The 22,899-nt window shown below is 47.0% G+C and overlaps 1 protein-coding gene across 1 annotated transcript in view; it reads left to right on the forward strand.

Moving 5' to 3' along the window:
• The window catches only part of Mthfd1l (methylenetetrahydrofolate dehydrogenase (NADP+ dependent) 1 like), a 157,730-nt gene that overhangs the window by 114,113 nt on the left and 20,718 nt on the right, over nt 1-22,899 (forward strand). The window contains exon 26 of the mRNA XM_040728145.1: nt 86-238. Within this exon, the coding sequence (XP_040584079.1) occupies nt 86-238 (153 nt within the window). The remainder of the gene's footprint in view (nt 1-85; nt 239-22,899) is intronic.

Consider the following 22,899-nt stretch of genomic DNA (forward strand, 5'->3'; position numbering starts at 1 on the left):
TGCACCAGCATGCGATGGTTGCAAAGGTGGGGTCCGAAGGACCAGAGTTTATGGCAGTGAACGCATTTCCTTTTCTTTCTTGCAGGGTTTTGGAAATTTGCCCATTTGTATGGCAAAGACCCACCTTTCTCTGTCTCACGAACCTGATAAAAAGGGGGTACCAAGGGATTTCATTCTGCCTATCAGTGACGTCCGGGCCAGCATTGGCGCAGGGTTCATTTACCCTCTGGTGGGAACGGTGAGTACCAGGCTTCCCAGCCTTTCCTCCTGTGTGGCTGTCATGTCTTAATCACACTCTGCCAACCCTACAAATTGGACGCTGGGGAGGAATTGACAGTATTTTACTAAGCACTCTTCCACCAGTAAGTGGGTGAAAAAAACACCTCTGCCATTGCAAGCCAGGCTCGTCTCTTTTCAGATCATGTGTTCAGGATCCGTAGAGGCATATAGTGGTTTTCCTTCAGGGATAGAAGACAATGGGCTGTTTGAGCAGTAACGTGGCCTAGTGCCAGACTTAGCAAACTTTTTCACACTGTTTGCAACTCACACTTATTGTATTGTCCCTCCGTGGGGCAATTGGAGCTGGCTGCCCACCCTAGCCAGGACCCTAGAAGCTACCTCTGAGCTGGTGGGCCGATCAGCGTCCTGCCGATTTGCTCCTTCATGAGTGCATCTGATAGGGCCTGGCTAAGACAATTAACAAGTCCTGCCCATTTCACATGTCATCATGGTGGGACTGTGTCACTGTCATTCCAGGCTGACTGTTGGAGATGGGAGGAGGTGAGCAGAGAAATAAATGGGCTTTATTCTAACCCCCCCCCCCCCTTGCTTCCCTCCATACTCACTTTTGGCTTGAATTAGACTTCGTCATGGGATTACTCCTAGGTTAAGTTTGAGTTTTAAAATGATGGCTGATTGAGCTGGGCATGGTGGTGCACACCTTTAGTCACAACACTCAGGAGGCAGAGGCAAGTTATCTGTGAGTTCCAGGCCAGCCTGGGCTACAGAGCAAGTCCTAGGACAGCCAGGGCTGCACAGAGAATCTCTGTCTCAAAACTGCCCCCCCCAAAAGAAAACAAATTACTCCTTAGCGTCACTATTACTGCAGTTGTTATCAACTGACCTGAATCTACATTTTGAAAGTTAAAATAATTTTTATAGTAAGGCTCTGTAATGTAAACATTTAGTGAATGGACAAAAAATTCTTTCCTTGATATTTAGCCGTTTCATTTGATGTTAGGCAGAATGTTTTCTGAACACAATGTTTTAATTCCTTGTGCACTTGAGGTACAGAGATTCTGAGGAGAGCAAGTGTGAGCAACAGAGGAACGGCCAACACAGAAGCATCTGGAATGTGCTGCCTTGTGCTCTAATAGAAATGCCCTAGGACTAGCCAGCTAGTTTTGCTGTGGAGTGGGAGGGGAAGGGTTCTTAATAAAGGATGTGACCTCAGGACTGAAGACACAGCGAGTGTCATCTCAAAGGCACAAAAGAACATGGTGTCCCTGATAAGCATTGGATCCCCGGTTACTGGGTATCCTCTGCCGATGCAATAAGCAAAATCAAACTGAGTTAATAAGACCAGATTTAATAAACAGAGCAAAGCAGAGCGAAGCAACTCCCAGGTGACTCTCAGAAAGTCAGGAGAGGAATCATGCAGCAGGATGGCAACCAGGTCTCAAATACCCTGTAGGTGTGGTCTTGAGCAGCTCCAGAGGAGGAGCTGACCCTTGTTGGGCTTTCTGAGGGGCGGGTCTGGAATGGGAGGAGTGGGGTTCCCAGCCCCTCTGGGCAGGGTTTGGAATGGAGGCTTGAGACCAGAGTGGAGATTCCCACCAATCCCTACCCAGGCTGGCTGTGAGAGGCTGAGAATTGCGATGCAGGTAGTACAAGTGTCATCTTGAATGCGATCTCTAGGGGGTTTGTCTTTCACTCAGTTCACCCTGCTAGAGCGCCATTGCCGGGTGGGGTTTGCCTAGAATGGGCTTCTTAGGAAACCAGCTGCTGCACCTTGTGGAGAGAGTTTAGGGGGAAAGGACTGGCCCCACGGAGATGAATTAGTTAGGTCAGCCGGCACCGGAGGTGGTTCGAGTCAGCACTGCAGCTGCAGAAACAGATGTAAATCGTGGAAGCAAACCCAAGCCATGATGTAAAGATGGCTGCCTGCAGCGGGAGATGCCTCAAGGGCTGGTTTTCTTGCCCTCTTGCCCTGTCTCTGCTATAACGAAAGCAAGTTAAGGGAGGGCGGGTGGGAACCATCCTTTATGATTTGGGCTCATGGTTTAAGAAGGAATGCATACAGTTCATCAGGGAGGAAAGACAGCTGACCACAGAAAGATGGAGCTGGCCTTTAAAAACTCAAGTCCTACCTCTAGTGAACCCGGTACCCAGTGAGGCTTCCTCTCCAGCCATTCAGACAGCCCCTTCAAATGGGAACCAGAGTTCAAACACACGGACCTCTGAGAGACATTTCAAGTTCAAACCTAAAAAGGAAGCATTTTAGTTGGGTGGCTTTGGGAAGCCACTCTATTTCAAAGTAAAGAATGTGGGGAAAGCCAGTGGCTCCCACCGCCTGTAATCCCAGTGTTGGGGAGACAGGGACAGACAGATCTCTAGGTGTTCGAGGCCAGTCTAGTCGACATAGTAGCTCCAGACCTATCTACATAGTGAGACCTTGTCTTTTGTGAGAGAGGGAAAGGGATGCAGACAGACAGACAGACAGGATAGGTAGATTGACAGTGACAGGTTGAGTCTGGCATGGGATCATTTGAAGAGTTGCCAGGACGTAGGAACTACGTCTGTGCCCCTCTTAGAAACATGGGCGCAGCCAGGGAGATGGTTCTGTGGGTCAGTCTCCTCACTCCCCTCTCCCTCCAGGGCCAAAGCTGTTGTGGAAAAATCAGAGTGAACTCTTTTTACTCCCGGCCTGTCCCGCCCTCCTCCCCCAAACCTGGCTCTTTGACTTATGACGACTTAATGAATGAATGTGTGAATTAGCCCTAGAGCAGTGGCAGCTCACAGGGCTTTCCTGGAGTGAGACATCTGTGCCATTATCTCCCCTCCCAGGGCTCAGAAGTTCCTCCCGTGGCTACTCTCAGGGACAGAGGGCGTGTCCGGGCTCTGTGGTGCAATCCAGATACAATCAGGCCTGAGGAGTCAGGAAGGAAGTGCAGCCTGAGGAAAGGGGACCCTGGAAGGCAGGACACTGTCACTTGGGGCAATGGGAGGGCAGCTTTCTGTGACACACAGGAAGCTGTGTGCAAGCTGGGCAAATTCCCCCAAGGAAGCCAGGATCTCCTAATAAGGCAGGAATTTACTTTCTTTGACCCCACTCTGGGCCCTACCACAGGCTGCTGGAATGCTTCTAACATTCATCACCCCTGTGAGGTACATTGTGGTGGTAACTTCCTGATGGGATGACTAAGGGGAAGAATTGGGAACACTGGGGTAACTGGCTCCTGCAGGTGGGAAAATTCTGGCAGAATGAATCAATGTTATGCTTAGTCATTCCACATTCAGTGGTTATCACGAATCTGAGATGAAAGATCACTTACCCCATCCAGGTCTCACAATCAGAAAGGCTCGGCATTCTTCGATAGCATTCATTCATTCATTCATTCATTCACCTATTCAGCGATCATTGGTAGGTAGTTCCAGCCTGCCTGACCATGAAGAGAGGAACCGGAACCCATAACTCCCCTGTGGGGGGGGCTCTGGTGGATAGACTGCTAGATAAATCGGACATAGACAGAGTGCGGTGGGCTTTAGAACAAAGGTCTCCTCTTGGTATGTCCCGAAGGGAGGCAGACAGCCCTTCACGCCTTTGCTGCTGCGTACTGATGCTTGAAGGTAAAAAGAATCCCAGCCTAAGCCGGTGCAGCCTTGAACAACAGCACTGTGTGCTCAGCCTGACTGGTGTTGAGAAACCACATGGAGAAATGCTGGGGCGTTTGCTTTGTCCCTTACATCTTTTAGCTGCTTTTAGCACGCTTGCCTGTGCTTGCCTTTTTTAACCAGCTGTTCCCTATATATCCATGGCGGAACTGTCACATCACACTCTGGTCGCTGCTTTCCTTGGTGCCAGTTAACACAATGAGTTGCTGATAGTCAATGCAGTCGCCAGTGTGGGAGCGTCTCCAGTCCATTTCACCTCCCCAGGCTTTCTCACGGAAGCTTCTCGGCTCGAGAGCACCACACGACTTTGCTGTGGTGGCTTCCATACTTGTTAAGGTAGCAGAGTGTTTCTTTCTAAAGCAACTTTCTTTGTTCCTCTGTAAGAATGCATTCTGGGCTGGCAAGATGATTCAGTGGACAGAGATGCCTGCCACCAGTACTGATGACTTTTGAGTTCAATCCCAGGGACCCGTATGGTAGAAGGAGAGAACCTACTCTCGGAGATCCACACATGCGCGTACACACCCATACACAAAATTAATTAATATAAAAGAATTTAAAGAACACATTCTTATGTATTCTTGTGTCTTTGGGAAGACATCACGCATATGCATTCTTCCCAACATTATTGAAAACTGCAAAAAAAATATAAGATTGTCAACCAGTACAGCTCCACCACTAAGTACCTTTCTTCTCTAAGAAATAATTTGCCTGTCTGGAGAGATGACTCAGTAGTTAAGAGCTCTGACTGTTCTTCCAGAGGATCTGGGTCTAATTCCCAGCACCCACATGGCAGCTCACAACTGCCTGTACCTCTAGTTCCCGGGATCTGATACCTTCACACCAATGCACATGGGATAAAGTTAAACAAATTATTAAAAGAAAAGAAATAATTTGCCAAGTGCATGCTTTTGTAATGGGGAGGAGAAGATCCTGTCTAATAATTTTCCCAACCTCATATTTTACAAACGTCTCTTTTCCTCTTTATAATAGCCAATAAACCCAACAGCCTGTACAACTTCTCAGAAAATAATCTCCTGGCAGAGAAGAAAATTAGCAGTGTTCTTTGTCCTATCACATGGGTACAGTCTTTAATTTCTAACTTACAAAGCCTGTTTGATCACCTGGCATGAAAATATTACTATGTAAGCCGTATGTGTGAAGTAATGTTGGAAAATAAATTCCTTATAGAAAGGACCAGAAAGTCAACACCAAACCCTTAGCATGAGGCAGCATATATCACTTTTATAACATAAAAAATACAATAAATGGGAAAGTGATAAACCATAAGCACTTAGAACAATATTTAACTTGGTCCAGCCACTTTCAGGAGAGTGAGAGCTCAGCCCAGCATGTGTCTCTAGCTTGCCTGTTTGGGCTGCTGGGTGGTGTCCCGCTGTGTTCAAGCAAGGGGAACCAGCTAGAGTGCTCCTAAGAGACCTGTGCTCTGAGGGTGGTATGTCTAGACCTGTCCAGTGTTGGTGCAAAAGAGATATAAGGTTTGTCCGTGTTAATTAGTCCTGTCCCCCCCCCTTACATTCTTTATCAGGGTAGACAAGGGGCAAAGGAATCCTTTCGTCTCCAAGAGCTTTCCTAAGCAATGACACATTTTCATAACCGCATGGAGAGGTATCCAACCAAGCCTGAATTCTTAGCAGATGTCCATTTGAAGCTAGCCTTTCCTACAACTGTTTTCCTTTGATATCATAGCATCCAGGCTGAGAGCAAAGGGCTCTGAAAGAATTTACAGTGTGAGTTCTTTCTTAGGGGGCTCGGGAGGCTTTGCTGAGTGGAGGTTAGTGGGTCTCACTACATGGCCCAGGCTAGCCTTGAGCTCACAATTCTTCTGCCCCCGGCCCCCTAAATGCTGGAATTATACGAGTGAGTTACTACGCCTAGACTGAATTCCTTTTTTTATTAACCACTGTGGGGTTTAATTTTATGCCATGCAGGCTGGTTTTCAATGACAGTCTTCACTGGGATCTCAGGCTTCAACAATCTTACAGTTCATCTAGGAGAGAGTAGCTCTCCTGCTGGTGTTTCTGCGGTGTCAGCACCATATAGGGCATTTCTAAGGTCCAGGGTAGCCACTGAACTATTAAGAAATACAAATACTCTGGGGTCTGTCTCCCAGATCTGTGGCAGGGACAGCCTTGACACCCATTCTGACATTGTGGCTGTCTGCGTGGTTCCTTCGCTCTTGCTTTTAGGCCCCGTGCCCTGTCAAAGTAGAAGATGAGAAGAAGATTCTGCACACACACACATACACGCCTTTTTTATTTTATTTTATTTTTTTCCTTGTGGAAAGGGACTAGAAGATCAGCTTCAACTTGCTATGGCTTTTACCGCTGCTGTAAGTGCCCTGATTGGGCTCATCTCTACCAAGTGCACCCCTGACGTCATTGCCTTAGCGGGGCCTCCAGGATGCAGGAAGCTGCTGGAGCAAAGCGGGGACCAGTGATGTCCTGCCTGGCTGGGTGGAGAGTTACTGGACCCGGTACAGGAGGTGGGGGGGGGCGTGAAAACAGCACTGTGGGACCCCACCCTTCAGAGGCATTGCCGGTTTGTTCTTTCTCACGTTCCGTTGAGCTCGCTTTGTTTTCCCTCCTCCCTCTCTGTCTAAGTATGTACTGAATGCGGCCTGCTGGGTCGGATTTGGGTCAATGGTGAAGTCCTCTCAGCTTGCTTCTCTCTCCACCTCCCGATGCGCTACATTAGCTAAGCACTTTCTAAATTCCACTGGGCAAGGAAGGTGAATCCACTCAGACCTTGCAGATTTTACTCGGAGATCTGGCTTGTGGCATTTTTCCGGAGATTTACATCCATTTACACAGTGAGAAAATTAAACGTTCTCCGAGCTGTGCTCTAAGTGTACAAGCCGTCACCAGATGAAGAGTTCACCGTCGGGCACCCACTGACCAGGGTTGTCTGTTGGGAGCTCAGGGCAACGTACTTTCTGCAAAATCACCTGCTCCCATCTTCCCCTGCTCTCCTGTCCCAGAGATCAGTGGAGAAGCTTCCAGACTGTATCACAAAAGTCTCCGCACAGCACTTTCTCCTTCTGGTGCCCTGGCTCCAGGCATCTACGCCCTGAGTTCGGCATGCAGCCGCTTCCACTTGCTTGGTCGCTGTGGTCTCTAACCCCTGGCTGAGCTCTTGACAGTTCCCTCCGCTTCCCTATGCTGTGCGGCTCCCCTTCCCTATCTCCGCATCAGAATTTCCTGCTTTCCCTCCAACATGGCCCTTGCGTCACCTGCTTCCTCTTGACGTGGTGTGCTGGCAGGGGTGTTTGCTCTCCGCCCGCTTGGCAGCACGCCTTCTTCCAGGGAAGTCACACGTGTGTCTGACCAGAAGCAAGGGAGACCTTCCTGTACTTTCAGCACCGTGTGTCCAAGGGGAAGGTGACTGGTGACCTCCGTTTCCCAAAGCTATTGACTGACAAGAGGAGAAAGCTTTGTGACTCATGGGGACGGTGTCTCTCTGCTCTCACGGGCCATCTGTGTCCCATCATTTGGGAAGTCACATTCCACTTTGCATAAATGTAAAGCTGCCCCGCCAGGGAAATGAGGAGCGGTCATGTTGGTAGACACGCCCTCCTTGTTAGCGTTGCATGGTAGCACATTCCAGGAGGGGGAGACAATAGGATCAGGAGTTGAAGCCAACCTGGACTGTGTGAAAAGGACGGGGTGGGGAGACGATTCCCCCTGCTGAGTTGCAGTGTCATCCTTCTGTGCTGGATGGAACCGGGGCCTTCCACATGCTTGCCCAGACCTCTACCACTGAACTACAGTCCTGGGCTAGAGCTGCCCATCGATCTGTTGCTTTCTGCATATGTAGCCCTTAGTCTGCTAACAGCATCTCAATCTACTGTTTTCTCTGGTGATTGATGCCATCCGACCCTCTCTCTCCCACCTCCGTGTATAGCCTCCTTGTTTTCTTTCCCCGGGGTTTTGGTTTGGATTCCTAACATAGGGATGTTAGCAAAAATACATCCTATTTCATCAGGGCTTCTGAAATGCGCCCACCAAATCATCTTATGCTTCGAGAATTTGTCATAATCTGTACCTCTTTATCATATCCATTACACGTCCATACCCACAGGCTTCTTGATTTGCTCAGAAGCATATAATCTGAAGCCGGGAGGCAATTTATGCAAATGAAATAAAATTAAAACTAAAATGCCAGTGTCGTAAAAATAATAGCCGACCACCCTTAGAGCCTGTTTGAGGACTTAGCAGGAAGAATGAATGAATGAGACGAGAAAATTTTGAGGAAAACATCACTCTTTAAAACTGGAGTTGCGGCGTGAGAAGAAATTTAACTGGTGTATTCTAGAATTCGTGGTAGTTCACAAGCTGACCTGAGTATGTGTCTACTAACTTATCCAGCCATGAATATAGGAAATGTGAGAAATTGCTCTTGAGAAAACTGGTATTTGCTGCCTTCTCTGAGTGTCACTGAAAACACAGAGCATTTAATTTAGTCTAGCTCAACTCAGTAGAAAATCAAGGAACAAGTAGAAATAGGCTTAGGAAAATAATTCATGTCAGTTTAAACAACCGGTGAAGGAATTTGTTTTCAGACCTCTAGAAGACACAGAATAGATTCATAACCCCCTCACTAGCCCCTTTTAAGGATGTTCCCCGGGTAGTAAAGGTACTAGAATCTGCTAAGGAAGAAACTGAAGGCTGAGGGTTTAAGATGCTGGACCCATCGTGAATGTCAGTCGCCGACTGAGACTGGGCACTCCATTCCCAAGAGTCAGTTGTGGGGTATCCATGACTACTTGTACTTCCAAGAGTCATCTTTCATTTTCCAAACACATCTGTTTCTCCCCTAAATATACAGCTACTGCTGCTCCCGAGCCTTTCCCAGGATGGGGGGAGGGGGGACGATGCCGTGAGAATATACCTGTTCTTCTCCGAACATTCCATTTCTTCGTCAAGTATGCATCATTCACACCCCCAGCTCCACCCAGCCAAGGCATGTCACATGTACTTCCTTCCGGTGGCCTCTCAGTCTACCAGGTCACCTTACCCAGCGTTATCTGTTAATCCAAGCCCTGCCCCCTCAAGGAAAACTCATGCTTTCAGCTCTGCCCACCTCCCTGCAGTTAGACACTCCGTGTATTACAGAGGCTCGGCTGCCAGCTGAATGCCCCATTCTTCAGAGGACCAGAGAAGAACGGGAGAAGCCTTCTGCCATGATGACCTCCCCAGCACTACAGTCTTGGCTCAGAGCAGTCTGGAACAGTCTTTTCAAGGTGTTAGTGGCACAGGCTCAGGGGCTCACAAAGTCTTTCTGCCCTCTGTCTAGCCTTTGAAATCAGTGCTCTGGTCGCCCTCTTCCAACTAGGTGCTGGCCGTAAAACCAGGTCCAGATGCGTCACCCTGACTGTTGTGTATTTACATATCTAACATCCCAGTGTAGAGGAAGAAGCAATGAAATATGCCACCCCCCTGTTTCCAAATAAGCTCTATGTTCATGACCAGTTCAAAACCAAGGGCCGCCAGGTACAACTCAATCCTAAAATTCAGTTTTGACACAGTCTACCTATAGATGGTGTTAGATGCCATAGGCTGAGGCTCAGTCACATGGAATTGGGCTACCCCTTCTTCTGGATAACTGGCTGACTAAAAACCATGGTCCCTACTATCCTCTTTCTGTGTCATTTAATCTGCTGGAATGATTCAGAACTAGGGGCCATGCATGACTGCTTTGTTCTGGTTACTGTGAAAGGGTTAAATCAAGTACCCTCTGGAAGGGCCCCAGCCGCTGAAGCGTCTGTCCCCATGGTATTCAGTCCACCATGCTCATTCTAGAATTTTTGTAGAGACTGAAGGCTCCGATCTTGTTCCTCTCCTTTCTGGTGCTGGAGACCAAACCTGGTCCCTCATATAAACATTCTACAACCGAACTCTGCCCCAACCTTACAGTCCTCAATCTGCCTCCTCTGGGACAGGGCTTAGAAATATTTATGGTGTTAAGAATCAGAGTGTAGCCAAGTGTTGGTGGCATGTTTCTTTAATCCCAGTACTTGAGAGGCAGAGGCAGGGGATCTCTGTGAGTTTGAGGCCAGCCTGGTCTACAGAGTAAGTTCCAGAATAGCCAGAACTATGCAGAGAAATGCTGTCTCTTAAGGGGAAAAAAAAGGAGGGGAGAGAGAGAGAGAGAGAGAGAGAGAGAGAGAGAGAGAGAGAGAGAGAGAGAGAGAGAGAGAGAGAGAGAGAGAGAGAGAATTAGAGTGTGCTGCGTCATGGAGAAAGGTAGCAATCAGAACCTGAACCGTAACCCTAACTAGTTGAGTTATCCACATTTGCAGACATCCCCAGCTCTGAATGGAGCATTAGCATGTGCTCCTTAAAAACAGGTATCAAAAAGTTGCCCACTGAACACTTTTTACAGAAGCAGTAAAGGGGAGGCATGGTTTCAGCCAGTATGAGCTTGACAAGACTTCCTGAAAATTATTTCAATTTAAAATAATCGTTACCAAGGTAAGTGAGCATCAGGACTGTTTAGCTATGGCGCTGTTACCTGGGGCCCACTAAGGTTGTCTCTGAGTTTGAAAAGTGTGTGTGGTGTTTGGTATTTCAATTTTAACTAGAAAGCAAGGATGTCTCCAGTCTTACAAGAGAAAAGAACTGTGAATTTTATTATGGAGAGTTGGTCCCATGGCATTTGATTTTCTTTGTGACCAGACACTTTGTATGGTTCTCTGTGAGCCCTAATGTAATTACCTCATTAGCAAGAAAGTGAGTGTTGACCAAGGGACCTCATTATGAATATTTATAAATAATGAAAAGTGTTCCTGTCACATCCGAAATTCCATGGGTTTTAGGAGCCCTCATGAATAGAACTGAGGACAGCCAGGAAATATGTGTAAGCTTTCACATAGCCATGGGTGGAAATACTCTGAGTTTTTTCTCTCATGTGTTTGTTTAGTATGCATACCGAACACGCAGGCATTTGCTCCTGTCCTCCCCTAAACAGTACAGAATGGCAGCTGTCTAGACAGCTTTTCCACTGCCTTAGTACTGTATGTAATTTAGAAATGGGTGAGGGATGGGGGAAGAGCACCTACATGGTCTGTAAATACAACACCATTTTATAGACTAGGCAGGACTTAAACATCTGCATTTGGTATAGGAACACAAGTGAGGTTCCTGGAACCCGTCCTCTGCAGATACCACAGGATGCCTAGATTTCTACTGTACACACCCGCCAAAAGAGAATTCTGAGCATTATAGCTTTTTGTATGTATTCTGAGGCATTTGCTATTTCTGGCTTTTTCACTATTGTCATAGTGTGTGTGGTGTGGTGTGTGAGTGTGTGGTATGTGTGAATCTGTGTGTGTATATACATGTGAGTATGTGTGTGGTATGTATGTGTCTGTGTATGGGGTGTGTGTCTCTGGGGGGAGGTGCATGCATGTGAGTATACAGGTGCACATGCTTTGACCAGAGCGGTGCATCAGGGGTGTGTCTCTCTTATCTCTGCCTTTCTTCCTTGCGACAGGTTCTCTCACTGACTGGGAAGCTGTTTCTGTAGAGGTTGGCTGCACAGCAAACTCTCAAATGCACCTGTCTCTCACACACACAACCAATGCTAGGGTTACAGGCTTGGCATCATGTCTGGATTTTCCTAACTCAGAACTGCTGATTCATTATAGATTAGAAGCCTCCAAAGTTGTCTCTAACTATGATTAACACCAATACGTAGAGCCATCCATCAGGAGGAAGGCTCTTCTGGTTTGAGAACCTTCTAGTTTTTCTGACACATAGATATTTTGATACACTGTCGTTCTCCGTTCTCAGCTAACTTGCTGTGTGTGACGCAGTTTATTGTGAGGCCTGGGAACTGCCAGCCTGGTTTCCCATCATCTCTACTGTCTACCTATTATCTGTTTAGACTGATTCCAAGGGGTGATGAGATAACAACATCAAAGCTGTAAGGTCAAAATGAGAGGTGAGAACTTTCCTCCTATGCCTGTGTTTACACCTCGAGTGCACATTTCGTCTGCATTGCTCATCTTGAGAGACAAGTTTTACCAGGCATGGTGGCATGTGCCCATCATCTCAGCATAAGGGAGACTGAGGCAGGAGGGTCACAAGGCCAACCTGAACTTCATAATGACACCCACATCTCAAAAGTGGGGGGGGGGGAAGTTCTAGTTTCAGCTTGATTTATAGTAGGTATTGTGATGATATATCATTTATGATTTATTAAAGCTTGCCTGAGGATTCAGAAAGCAAAGTCAGCCTGACGCTGTAGAGGTCAGGCAGGGGTGATACACACCTTTAATCCCAGCAGCCAGAAGCTAAGAGGTGGTGGTACACATCCTTAATCCTAGGACTCAAGATTAAGAGGTAGATGGATCTCTGTGAGTCCAAGGTCACCGAGATCTACACAAGATTGATCCAGTACTAAAAGAGACACAGCTAACACAAAGATGACCTCAGCACCTGGGATTACACACTTTTAATCCCATCACTAGAGGGTATAAGAGATAGGAGCAGGGTCTTCAGTAGTCAGTATCAGGGATTCATTCTCCAGCCACATTGAGGAGAGGAAGACACTGAAGTCTCAGAATTCTCCAGTCACACTGAGGAGAGGTTACAGTCTGAGGTTTGGTGGAGCCAGGATCACCCTTTAGTCTGAGGTACAATGAGAGCTAGTGCCCGGCTGCTTTGCTTTTCTGATCTTCAGCTTGAAGTTTGGACCCAATATCATGGGTCTTTTATTTATCGTGTCACATGGTGTCCTGCAAGGACTCGTCCACTTCAGTCTTCTGCATAGGTCAGTGCAGGTCCCAAGCCCATGGTATTCCCATTGGTATTCCCTCCAAATTACTAGATGTCACACAAATTAAAGTCATTACACTGGTAGCTATAAGGACTATTTGATATTATCTCATCATAACTAATTTTTTTTCCAAAACAAAGCTGTTTGGCAGCTGGATCTTGTTTTAATTTTGATGTTTGTCATAAAGACTGGATTGCTCTTCTGTCTGAGGGTGGAGACATTTTAGCAGGAAGAGAAAAGAGAAACTGCACCCCACCCAACAAAGGGGACCCCTCTAGCTTCTATAGAGGTACATGTGGCTTTAAGGTAGGGCAGATTCCAGGAGAAAAATCCATTACTGGAACTGTGTTGCTAGGAAAAGAAGAGATGGCTTTGTGCCAGATAACAAAAGTACCTTTACCACTCAGAGCTTTGGGCGGATATCTCCCTTTTGTGAGGCAGTGAGTGGTTAACAGTACATCAGAACCACAGTGGGGAGCGTCCACAGCGCTTCGTGTGAAATATGCCCGTAAACGCTCCCCCAGAGCTTGTGAGATCACAGGTCCACGCTGAGGACAGTGAAGGAGCAGCGGTGCCGTTCATGTGACGTGCACGGGTCCACTTGAGCAAGCCGAGACAGCCAGCCCCACCCCTACCCCCAACCACCGTCATCAATATGCAGCGACTCTCAGAGCAAAGCGTCTGCCTGCTATGGTTCAATGAACCCTAAGGTCTCCCATTGGAGTTTCTTTCTTCTCTCTGTGTCTTTTAATGTGTTATTAGTGTGTGTTGGCGGTGGGTGGGGCACGCATTACCACAGCACACCTGTGGGGGTCAGAGGACAACTCTAGGGAACCAGTTCTCTCCTTTCCCTCTTGGGTTCTGGGGATTGAATTCGGCTCATCAGGCTGTGAGCAAGCACCCGGCCGTCTTGCTAGCTTCTGTGGATCTTTATTGAGCCCATGGGTTGAAAACATTTCTGGCTCCAAAAGCTTTGTCCATAAATATAATACAGACTTTTTAGATAATTTCCACTCGGAATGATTGTCTTTAAGCATATGCTATGATTCCATATCTAAAACGTGTTATGACTTAGAAAACTAGCTTGTGTTTAGGAGCTAGGAATGAGGCTCCGTGGCATATACTGTAACAGTGTAAGAATGCGTACAGGTGGCCAGCTGTGATGGTGTGCACCTTTAACCCCAGCACTCAGAGGCATTGGCAGGCCTGGTCTACACAGCAAACTCCAGGCTAACCAGAGCGATGAATGCAGAGAAGCATGGCTCAGTGGTAGATACTTAAATCAGTTACAGTAGCATCAACACTATCGTCAGAGCTCACCTTTATCGAGCACTTGCAAGTGCTGAGCACTGCTCAGCAGTTTGTGTACATCTACTCTTTTTCTGCTCCCAGCATCCTTGCAGAGACGTCGCCTCTCTGTCCCTGAAAGCACAGAGGACAGTCATAGATGGAAAGTGGCAGGTCAGGTCCATCCCATACTTCACTCCATAAAAAAAAAAAAAACTGCTTTGAGTTTTTATGCTTGGCATATGGTCCTATTTTCTGTCAGTTAGTGGAATTAAATTTTGCTTCTGCTAGCCATTGTGTTAGAAAGGGCAACTTCAAACTATCTACTCTAAAAGTAATACCATCATGTGGGCAGATGATGTCCAAAACCTTTGTGCCCAACGTCTAGTGTTTCCATAAAAACTTAGTGAAGTGGGCCAGCAAGTGGGCTCAGCAGGTAAAAGTGCTTGCCACACAAGCCCAAAAACCTGAGTTTGATTCCTGGGATCCTCAGTAGGGAAAAACTGACTCCTGAGAGTTGTCCTTTGACTTCTGCATAGGTGCCCACATCCAGAGGGGAGGAGTGGGTGTGCAAATTTGAAAGAAATAACACCTTTGTGAATAAAGTCAAAATGGCTTTAGGGGTCTGGGGAGATGGCTCAGTCAGCGTGAGGACCTGAGTTCAAATCCCCAGAGCTCACATGCTAAGACAAACTTGGCAGCACTGAGGAGGCGGATCCCCAGAGTTCGTCATCCAGCCAGCCTCGCCAAATCAGTGAGCTCCAGATTCAGTGAGAGACCTTGTCTCAAAATAGGGTGGCAAGCAGCTGAGGAGGACAGCCAGCACCATCCTCTGACCACACACACACACACACACACACACACACACACACACACACACACGCACGCACGCACGCACGCACGCACGCACAGAGTAAGATGCCACTCCGCCCTGCCTTCTCTCTTCACCAATTAAAACACGCCAGGGAACCATCCCACCAATGAGGACAGCTGGAACACAGAATGCTAATTTCTGTGGGTGACAGGCACGACCAATGGCACATTTATGATGGATCGGGGGTCAAGCCTCTTCTCTCCGCTTCATTTGCATATGCAATAAGAGCCGGCCTAGCCAGTCTCCCACACTGATTGAATAAAATAAATAACTTTTTGCTGCCAAAGAGAAAGAGTAGGGAAGGACCATGGCAGGAACCAGCGTGGGTGGTGCCAGAGTGGAAAACAGAACAGCCAGTAAGGGCGCCAGTGGCCTGTGTCTTGCACTCCCTGCACTTCTGGTCTTTAGAAGCTCTTAGTCTGTGTCACAGAAACAAATGTTTCGCTTTAGGGATGTCCAGCCAGTGACAGCCAACCGGAATCACTGTTTCCATTGCACACTTGCACGTTTTTCTGCATGCTCGATGACAATGAGCCCCCAGAGTGCTGTTAATCCCAAGATATCATAAAACTAATCATTTATGAGCATACATGTCATTTCCCATTGAGAGAAGAGAGAGGCCTGACTCGGGCATGCCCTTAGCACCACACCCCTAACTCTCCACCCCTCTGCTATACCTGTGAGGCCCTGATTCTCTTAGGAGGACACCCACCTAGATATCTTGAGGGGTGTGTGTGAGTGTGTGTGTGTGTGTGTGTGTGTGTGTGTCTGTGTGTGTGTGTCTGTGTTCCACCCAAGTAGTTCTTTTCTCAGTGATAAGCACACTGGCAGGAGATTCGGCAGTAGGATACTTGGGTTTAGCGTCCACCTCTGTATGGCTGGCACCTTCATCCCAGGTACACCCATGTCCTCCCACTGCCCTTCCATTTATACTTCTGTAATTCTGAACTGCATGTAATCAGCATTACTAAAAAATCAAAATATTAAAGTCGGTGGGTGTTGGGGCCCTGCTTTTCATGAGAAATGACACCCTCTCGAGGATGAAAGTGCTGGAGTTGTGTCTCTTCCGGTTTCTTTTTCTTTCTTTTTTTAAAAGTGCATTTCACTACTGAAAACTCTTGGTGGTAGGATGCTGTTGCTCCCTGGACCACCTGGTGATTGGCATGTCCAGAGCACTTTCTAGAGCATGAATGATGCTACTCACTGTACACTTCACGGGAGGCAGCTGTGCAGGGCGCTTGCGAGCACACCCTGCTCCCTTTTGGCACAGGGAGGAAGATCTCTTCCTCAGGATATTGCATAATGCACTGGGGAGTCGATGCTTTCAATGGATTTTTGGCTTTATTGAGCTCCAGACTGAAGCCTTTCCTGTATTGCAAGGGAGGTACTGGAGTCCCTCAAGGAAGGACAAAAGAGTTCAGCAAAGGGAGGAGCAGGCCACAGCCAGCAGGGAGACACCTCTGAGGTGAGGCAGCACTGGATTCATGGGAAACGGTACAGGAGCAACTCAATAGATGCTTTAGATCGTGGAGGCCTCAGTGTGTCTCCTTGGCATGAGATGTGCACCCCAGAGGGAGCACTGGAGATTTTGTTGTGGTCCCCAACAGTCTAGACACTCATGTTCTCCCACCAGAAATGACTAACCCTCTTCCTTTGAGGGTCCTCAGGTACACAGGGACCGGTCACTAAGCCATTCCAGCCTAGGGACCCCATACCACTGCAGCCACACAAATGCCCCGAGTTCTGATTCACTTGTTCAACATGTATGGAGGAATGCTGGGTTCTAGACCAAAAGAAAAAAAAATCCCACAACCACAAAGGCTTGATTTGAACCTAGCCCATGAGGAATAAACAAGCTAGTGAGTGACACAAGTCGTGTAATGTAGATGACAGTGAGCTGGGGCCTCAAGTGGAGTGAGCCTGCAGAGTTAATGGCACTGAGGGCTGGGACACCGAACAGAGAGAGGGCTCGCCCAAGCCTCACTTGATGGGCCAAACAGAACAGCTTAGCCAGATGGCACAGGACAAAAGGCCTGCAGTGGTATTGCTAATATCCTTTAATATGGCAATTCTGTACAAGCTGAGAGTTACAATGTGTTATGACACTGGGCGGGAAGGCTTGACCCACAGTCACATGGACTTGAGGGTCTAGCTTAGGAACTGGAGTTTATACTGCAAAGCTTGAGAGTTTTAAGAGGAGCGATATCATAATTACGTTCGCATTTTAGGAAGCTCAGTCAGGCCGCAAGACGCATGAGCAGAGAGGGGGAGCAGTCAGAGGCATGGAGACCTTGTTAAGAGATGGTCAGAGTCACAAAGACAAAGATACGTAAACCCTGAGAGAGGTAGAGGCGGGAGATGGGGTAAGAGGTTGTGGAGGTAAATGATCAGGAAAATGGAAAAGGGGTTCTTCAGTGGTTCTCACAACAGACATCTACTGATGATGGTGTTACCATTTCCTTAGAGCTGTGGTAAAAGAAGTAGGACCATGTTAGGGGAAAGGGAATTCTTTGTGGAGGTCCCCAGGATTGTTACAGATACAGTTGTTCCCCAGGAAGACTTAGAAAGTCAGCATTCAGCCATACTGTGATTTAGTGCAGAGGTGGAATACAAACCAAAATAGAAGGATCCATCACACAGGCTAATGTAGAGAGGAGGCCAGGGCGAGCTCCACAGCCCTCTCCACCTGGAGTCCAGTAGTGAGTGTGACAGCGCCCGAATTGTTATCCATCAAGGACCCCAAGGTCCTTCTATCTGGCCCATACAAAATGCAGGTCCTCAAAAGGCGAGCAGATAGTAAGCATAATCCTAATTTTCAGTTTAAAAAAACAGTTTTGGTAGAGTGAGGTAGTCTTCCCACCTAGGGAATGCTGGGAACTCTGCCCACACCCACATAGCCGGCACCATCCTTGTAGGCAGAGGTCCCTAAGGATCATGTCCTCCCACCTCTTACATTATCCCTGTCCTGCACAGTGATGCATCTGTAAAATCATGCTGAGTGAAGCAGTGTTACAAGTTCAAATGCAGACACCAGAGCCCATGGTGTTGGGTCTAAGGCTCACTGATGAAATCTATTACCAACAAAGGGCTCTGGAACATGAGCCTCTCTGGACATTAAAACCAAGGTTATTCCGGGCACGGTGGTACACCTATGATTCTAAGACTCAGGAAGCTGTGGCCGGAGTCTAGCAATAGTCGATCCCAAACAAGCTCCAGGGAAAGTGAGAAAGTCCAACCCTGTACCTCCTTCCTCTTCAGGCTTTTGTGTGGAGATGAGGTAAGTCGACGCTTAAGCTCTACCATGTGGCTTGCATGCAGTTTCCTATTTCAAAGAGCCTGGTCCTCAGACCTTCACAATGGAGCTGGTCACATAAAGGCTTCCACCTGGAAGGAATTTCTAAGCAGCCTTTGAAGTCAACCATTCATGTTCAATCAACCTGGTTGTCAAAGGACAATAGATGACTAAGACCGCTCTTCTTTCTCCTCCTGTGCCTGGCCAACTTTTTTAATGTTTCCAGGTACTGTGAGCCACTAGGAATAAAAGATGGATGTAGCAAAGTCTTTGCCCTCAGCTACCTGTATTCTAGGACCAGGAAAGGGATGGATGAATCCAGTGTGCATTTCAGGAGTGTGTTTTTTGAAAGAAGAAACAGGGTGAGTGGCCCCTTAAATACAGGGAGTAAACAGTCAAAAAACCAAACATTAATTTTTGCATAAAATTCTGTGAAGGACGCAGTAGAACTTGAAAACTGAAATAGCTCAGTAGGTAAGTTGCTTGCTGTGCAAGCGAGAGGCCCTGAGTCCGATCCCCAGAATCCATGGAAAAAAACAGGTGTAATGGCATACACTTGTGGGTTTTTGTTTTTGCTTTTTATGCATTTTGTTTTGTCTTTTTAGACAACCCTGGCTGTCCTGGATTCTCTGTAGGGACCAGGCTGGCCTCTAATTCACAGAAATCTGCCTGCCTCTGCCTCCCAAATGCTGGCTTTAAAAGCATATGCCACCGTTACTGGGTAATGGCATGCAATTGTAATCCCAGCATTGAAGAATCACAGACAGGCAGATCCCTGGGGCTTGCTGGCTTATTTGGTGACTTCCAGGCCAATGAGAGACACTGTCCCAAAAAGTAAGGTAGATGGCAGCCTGGGAAAAGACATCCAAGTTTTATTTATGATCTCCAAATGGATGCTTAAGGGGGGGGGGGGTATCTGAAAGGGGAAATCGCTGCTTGTTTGTTTAGTAATTTCATTCCAGGTGACTTACCTTGGGTGGAAGGCTTAGAAAGCCTATGACAGTCCGTCTCACCTAACACATGGAATTCAGCTCTGGCTTTGGTCTTAAGTGCTAAACACTGGGACCTAAAGTCACCTTCTGACCCAGATGGCCTATATTGCCGGCCACTGCAGAGACTGACATGGAATGGTGTTGTGAAACTGGTCTGTGTGTAGCCCTACTTAAACGTGTGTGTGTGTGTGTGTGTGTGTGTGTGTGTGTGTGTGTGTGTGTGTGTGTAAAGAGAGACTGGATTCGCATCATGTGTTATTGCGGATTGTAACTCACTTCCACGTCTTACCCTTGTATTATTTTAAGTGTCCCAGGGGATAGCATGAAAAAACGTGCGGAGTCAAATTTAGCAGTAGATTATAGGCTTTAGAACAAACTTCTGTGCTGTTGAAGAAAGTAAGAAGTCCCCCTTTGGGTCTCTATTCCTCTGTCAGCTCTCCTCACCCCCTCGTGTGTCGTCCGTGCACAGCCTTGTCTCTCGGCTTTCCAGCATGATTAATATTGATGCTGTGCAGCCTAGCATCGGGGAGAGGCTTGAATGTTTTCTAAGACGATTCATCTTGTTAAATGCCCATCTCTCTTTTCAACTTCACAGACAAATATGGCTTCTGCAGATGTAGGGGCGATTTGTTTATTTCCCTGTTTGGATTTGTGCCTCTCTAGCATAGAATGTTTCTTTTCCATGAGGCTAGCCAAAAATAATATTGACAAACTCATGAAGGCTTCCATCTGATACTGTTGCAATCTTATGCAAATATATTTAGACCGTTGAACGAATAGAATAATAAAACATCCATGTCAAGGATGGGGTGGGAGGATGGGAAGCTGAGCCAGCTGTCATTACATTTTCTGGTTGGAAGTCAACGAAGCGTTTGAAAAATACACCTTTAAAATGAAAGGTCTGGTTGGTTTATTGTTGTTATTTTGTGAGTTTATATTGGTTTTGTTGTTGTCATTTTCAGACTTAACTAGAGCGCATTGTAATGGCAGGCGTTTTAAGGGGCCACATCTCTCTGAGGTGTGAAAGACCCCTGTCTTAATCCTTCTCCTGGGACCAGGCCACTCCTGGATGAACTCACACAGACGAGAGGCTGCTCTCAGAATACAAAACCAAATTGTTTGTCTTTTTTAAAAAAAAATTCTGTATTACAGTCTCCAAAAAATCCAAGAATGAAAAGAGGCTGATACTTGGCCAAAATACCCAAGTTGTGGAGTTATGTCCCAAAGTCCTCTGGTTTCTCTGACAAAACTTTCTTCCAAAGAAATTCACTTTGTCTGTGATCAATTTGAAACGTTCTCCTTATGACATCTTTTAAATGCCTGAGAAATATCCAACTTGGAGATAGGAGGTTTTCTTTTTCCAACTTAGCAGAGATTAAAGATCCACTATCACTTTTACAAAAAAAATAATATAAAACAAATGATTGGTCATTTCTTATCAAGGCAGCAGATGTTTACTCACTTCCTGGCTTTGTGCCACCATTTCCAGGGAGCAGATGATGATGCCCAGGTTGTCTTCTTTGAAGGAAAAGCCTGGTAGAGTTCAGGCATACACAGCTCTGCCCTCCCCTCCCGGGCTGCCTCACCTCCATCCTGCCCCTTCTCTAGGCTGAGAGGCCCTGGGCTGGGCTGGGAATGGTGCTGTTTCCTGCCTGCTGAGTCCTTAAACTCAACCGGTTTGTCGGACTCTCTTGTGGTTTCAAATAACAGAAACTCGACTCAAACTTGGACAAAGAGAGGGAACAAATTGGCCCACTTAACACCGAAGTTCCTTGGTCGGTCCAGTCTCAGTCACTGCTCCTGTCAGGCCGGTGGCTTCTGCTGCCCTGCTTTCCTCCCACCTCACCCCACTCCTCCACCATTGCAAACTGGTGGATATTCAGTGCCCGTTGGTGTCCCTGTTTGTCAGCCCAGCCTGATGCCATCACCGTGACCCACCGGGGGTGATTCGTAGGTGCCAGGCAGTGGCCTCCGTAGCCATAGAAGGGACAGCTGCTGTATCTCAGACTGTTCCTGAACGGCAGAATTCAACCAAAGCTGCCCCGCTAGCAAAGACTACTGTTTGTTTAGTTGGGGGAGAGGTGGTTGGAATGGATGAGGTAAAAAGTCATCTGAAGCATAGTTAATGTATAGCAGAGTCTTCTCCTTGTGTCTTTTTGTGAGGAATGGACTCTGCTCTGGGAGACTTAATTTTCTTCCTCAAACACAAGTCCCAGGGTCTTTGCAAATGTTTTGGCTAAAAGCCAAGCACAGAAACGAGCTTTTTATTTATCACTGGCTCCTCCAAAAGGTTGGCCAGCAAACTTAACTTTCTCTGATAACTTAAGTTTCCTCAACCAGAGGTGTGCTGGCTAGATTTTCAGTCAACTTGACACAAGCTAGAGTCATCTGGGAAGAGGTTCGAACCTGAGACACCCGCCAAATTGGCCTGTGGTGCATCTTCTTCACTGACAATTAATGTGGAAGCACCCAGCTAAACTGTTTGCCCGAGAACTGCTAGTGAGTTATAAATGGTATGAGTTTATCCTCAGGCACAGAGACGAGTAGCCTTGATCAGACCACACAACTCTGACTGGGACCATTGTCACAGAGGAGACTTCTGGGTAAAGCTAAATGGCAGCGGAATACAGATCTGATAGCAGCCCTGTGTTTTGATGAAATCGAAGGATGACAAAGAAGTTTATTCTGGTCCTATCTATAGTAACAGAGGCGTGGCTGCCGGACCACACTGGGGAGACTAGAAAAGCAACGTTGTGATTTTATAGGGCACGGATGCCTTTTGACTAGTGACCCATCAGAAGGAACTTGAGCCAAGATCTTATCAGTGATGGAGATGAAAACACCTCAGGATTTTCCAGTATTGTTTTCCACTGTTTTGTTCTTGGACCTGGTTCATAGCGCTACTGATCTTTGGAATCTTGAGGCATTTCCTCAGGGCTCCTCGTGGCTGCTTTGGGTCAGCTTCCTCTTGAGTGGAGGGTTTTGTTACAGCATCCATGTGCTTCCCAGCTCACTCCCTGACCGCCCTTCTTTTTGCTTTTGGTTGGGTTTCTTTTTCTTTTTCTGGAATCTCTTGGCTTTTCATGTTTCCACCCACTAATCCTAAAAGTCTCTTAAGTGTTCAGAGCGTATCGCCCAGTCATTTTTCAAAAGCTAACTTAATAGAAATTGCTTATATTTGATATAAATAGCATAAATATTTTTAGCTTAGCTCCATAGCCCAAGACAGTTAGACATGGCAGTAAAGAAAAGGTAGAAAATGTAAACTTTCTCTCGTTGGCAAGAATGTTGTCCTTTTGCCTGCACTTGGCATTGCCGACAAGGGTCCCTTCACTGGAAGGGCCATCGGTCTCTGTAAAGACAGTGTCAATCCTTGCCTGCCGCTGTATTGCCTTTGAACTCCTCACCGTGCCTTTGAAGCAATGATCGTGGTCTCCAACTTTGATTCCAGCTCTGTGGACTTGAGCCAATTTTCCTGATCTCATTAAATTTTTGGAAAGAACTAAAACTATGGTATCATTTTATTGCAGCCTTCCCATCAATCATAATTTGGGGCGGTCCTGGTGAAAGATGAGGAATTCAGACTGGGAGGCCGGGGAATGCGGGTCCCGGGGCAAAGGAACAGAGTGCACTGTTTACTTCATATGAGTTCAGCCACCCCGACCTTGTGGATTTTGAGCTGACTTTATTCTAAAGCAGCTACAGTCATATGGCCCAAATCTAGTGGGGGGGGTGGATGCACAATTTTAATGAGACCT

The sequence above is a fragment of the Mesocricetus auratus genome, unplaced genomic scaffold (genome assembly GCF_017639785.1).
Source record: "Mesocricetus auratus isolate SY011 unplaced genomic scaffold, BCM_Maur_2.0 Super-Scaffold_100018, whole genome shotgun sequence".
Lineage (NCBI taxonomy): Eukaryota > Metazoa > Chordata > Mammalia > Rodentia > Cricetidae > Mesocricetus > Mesocricetus auratus.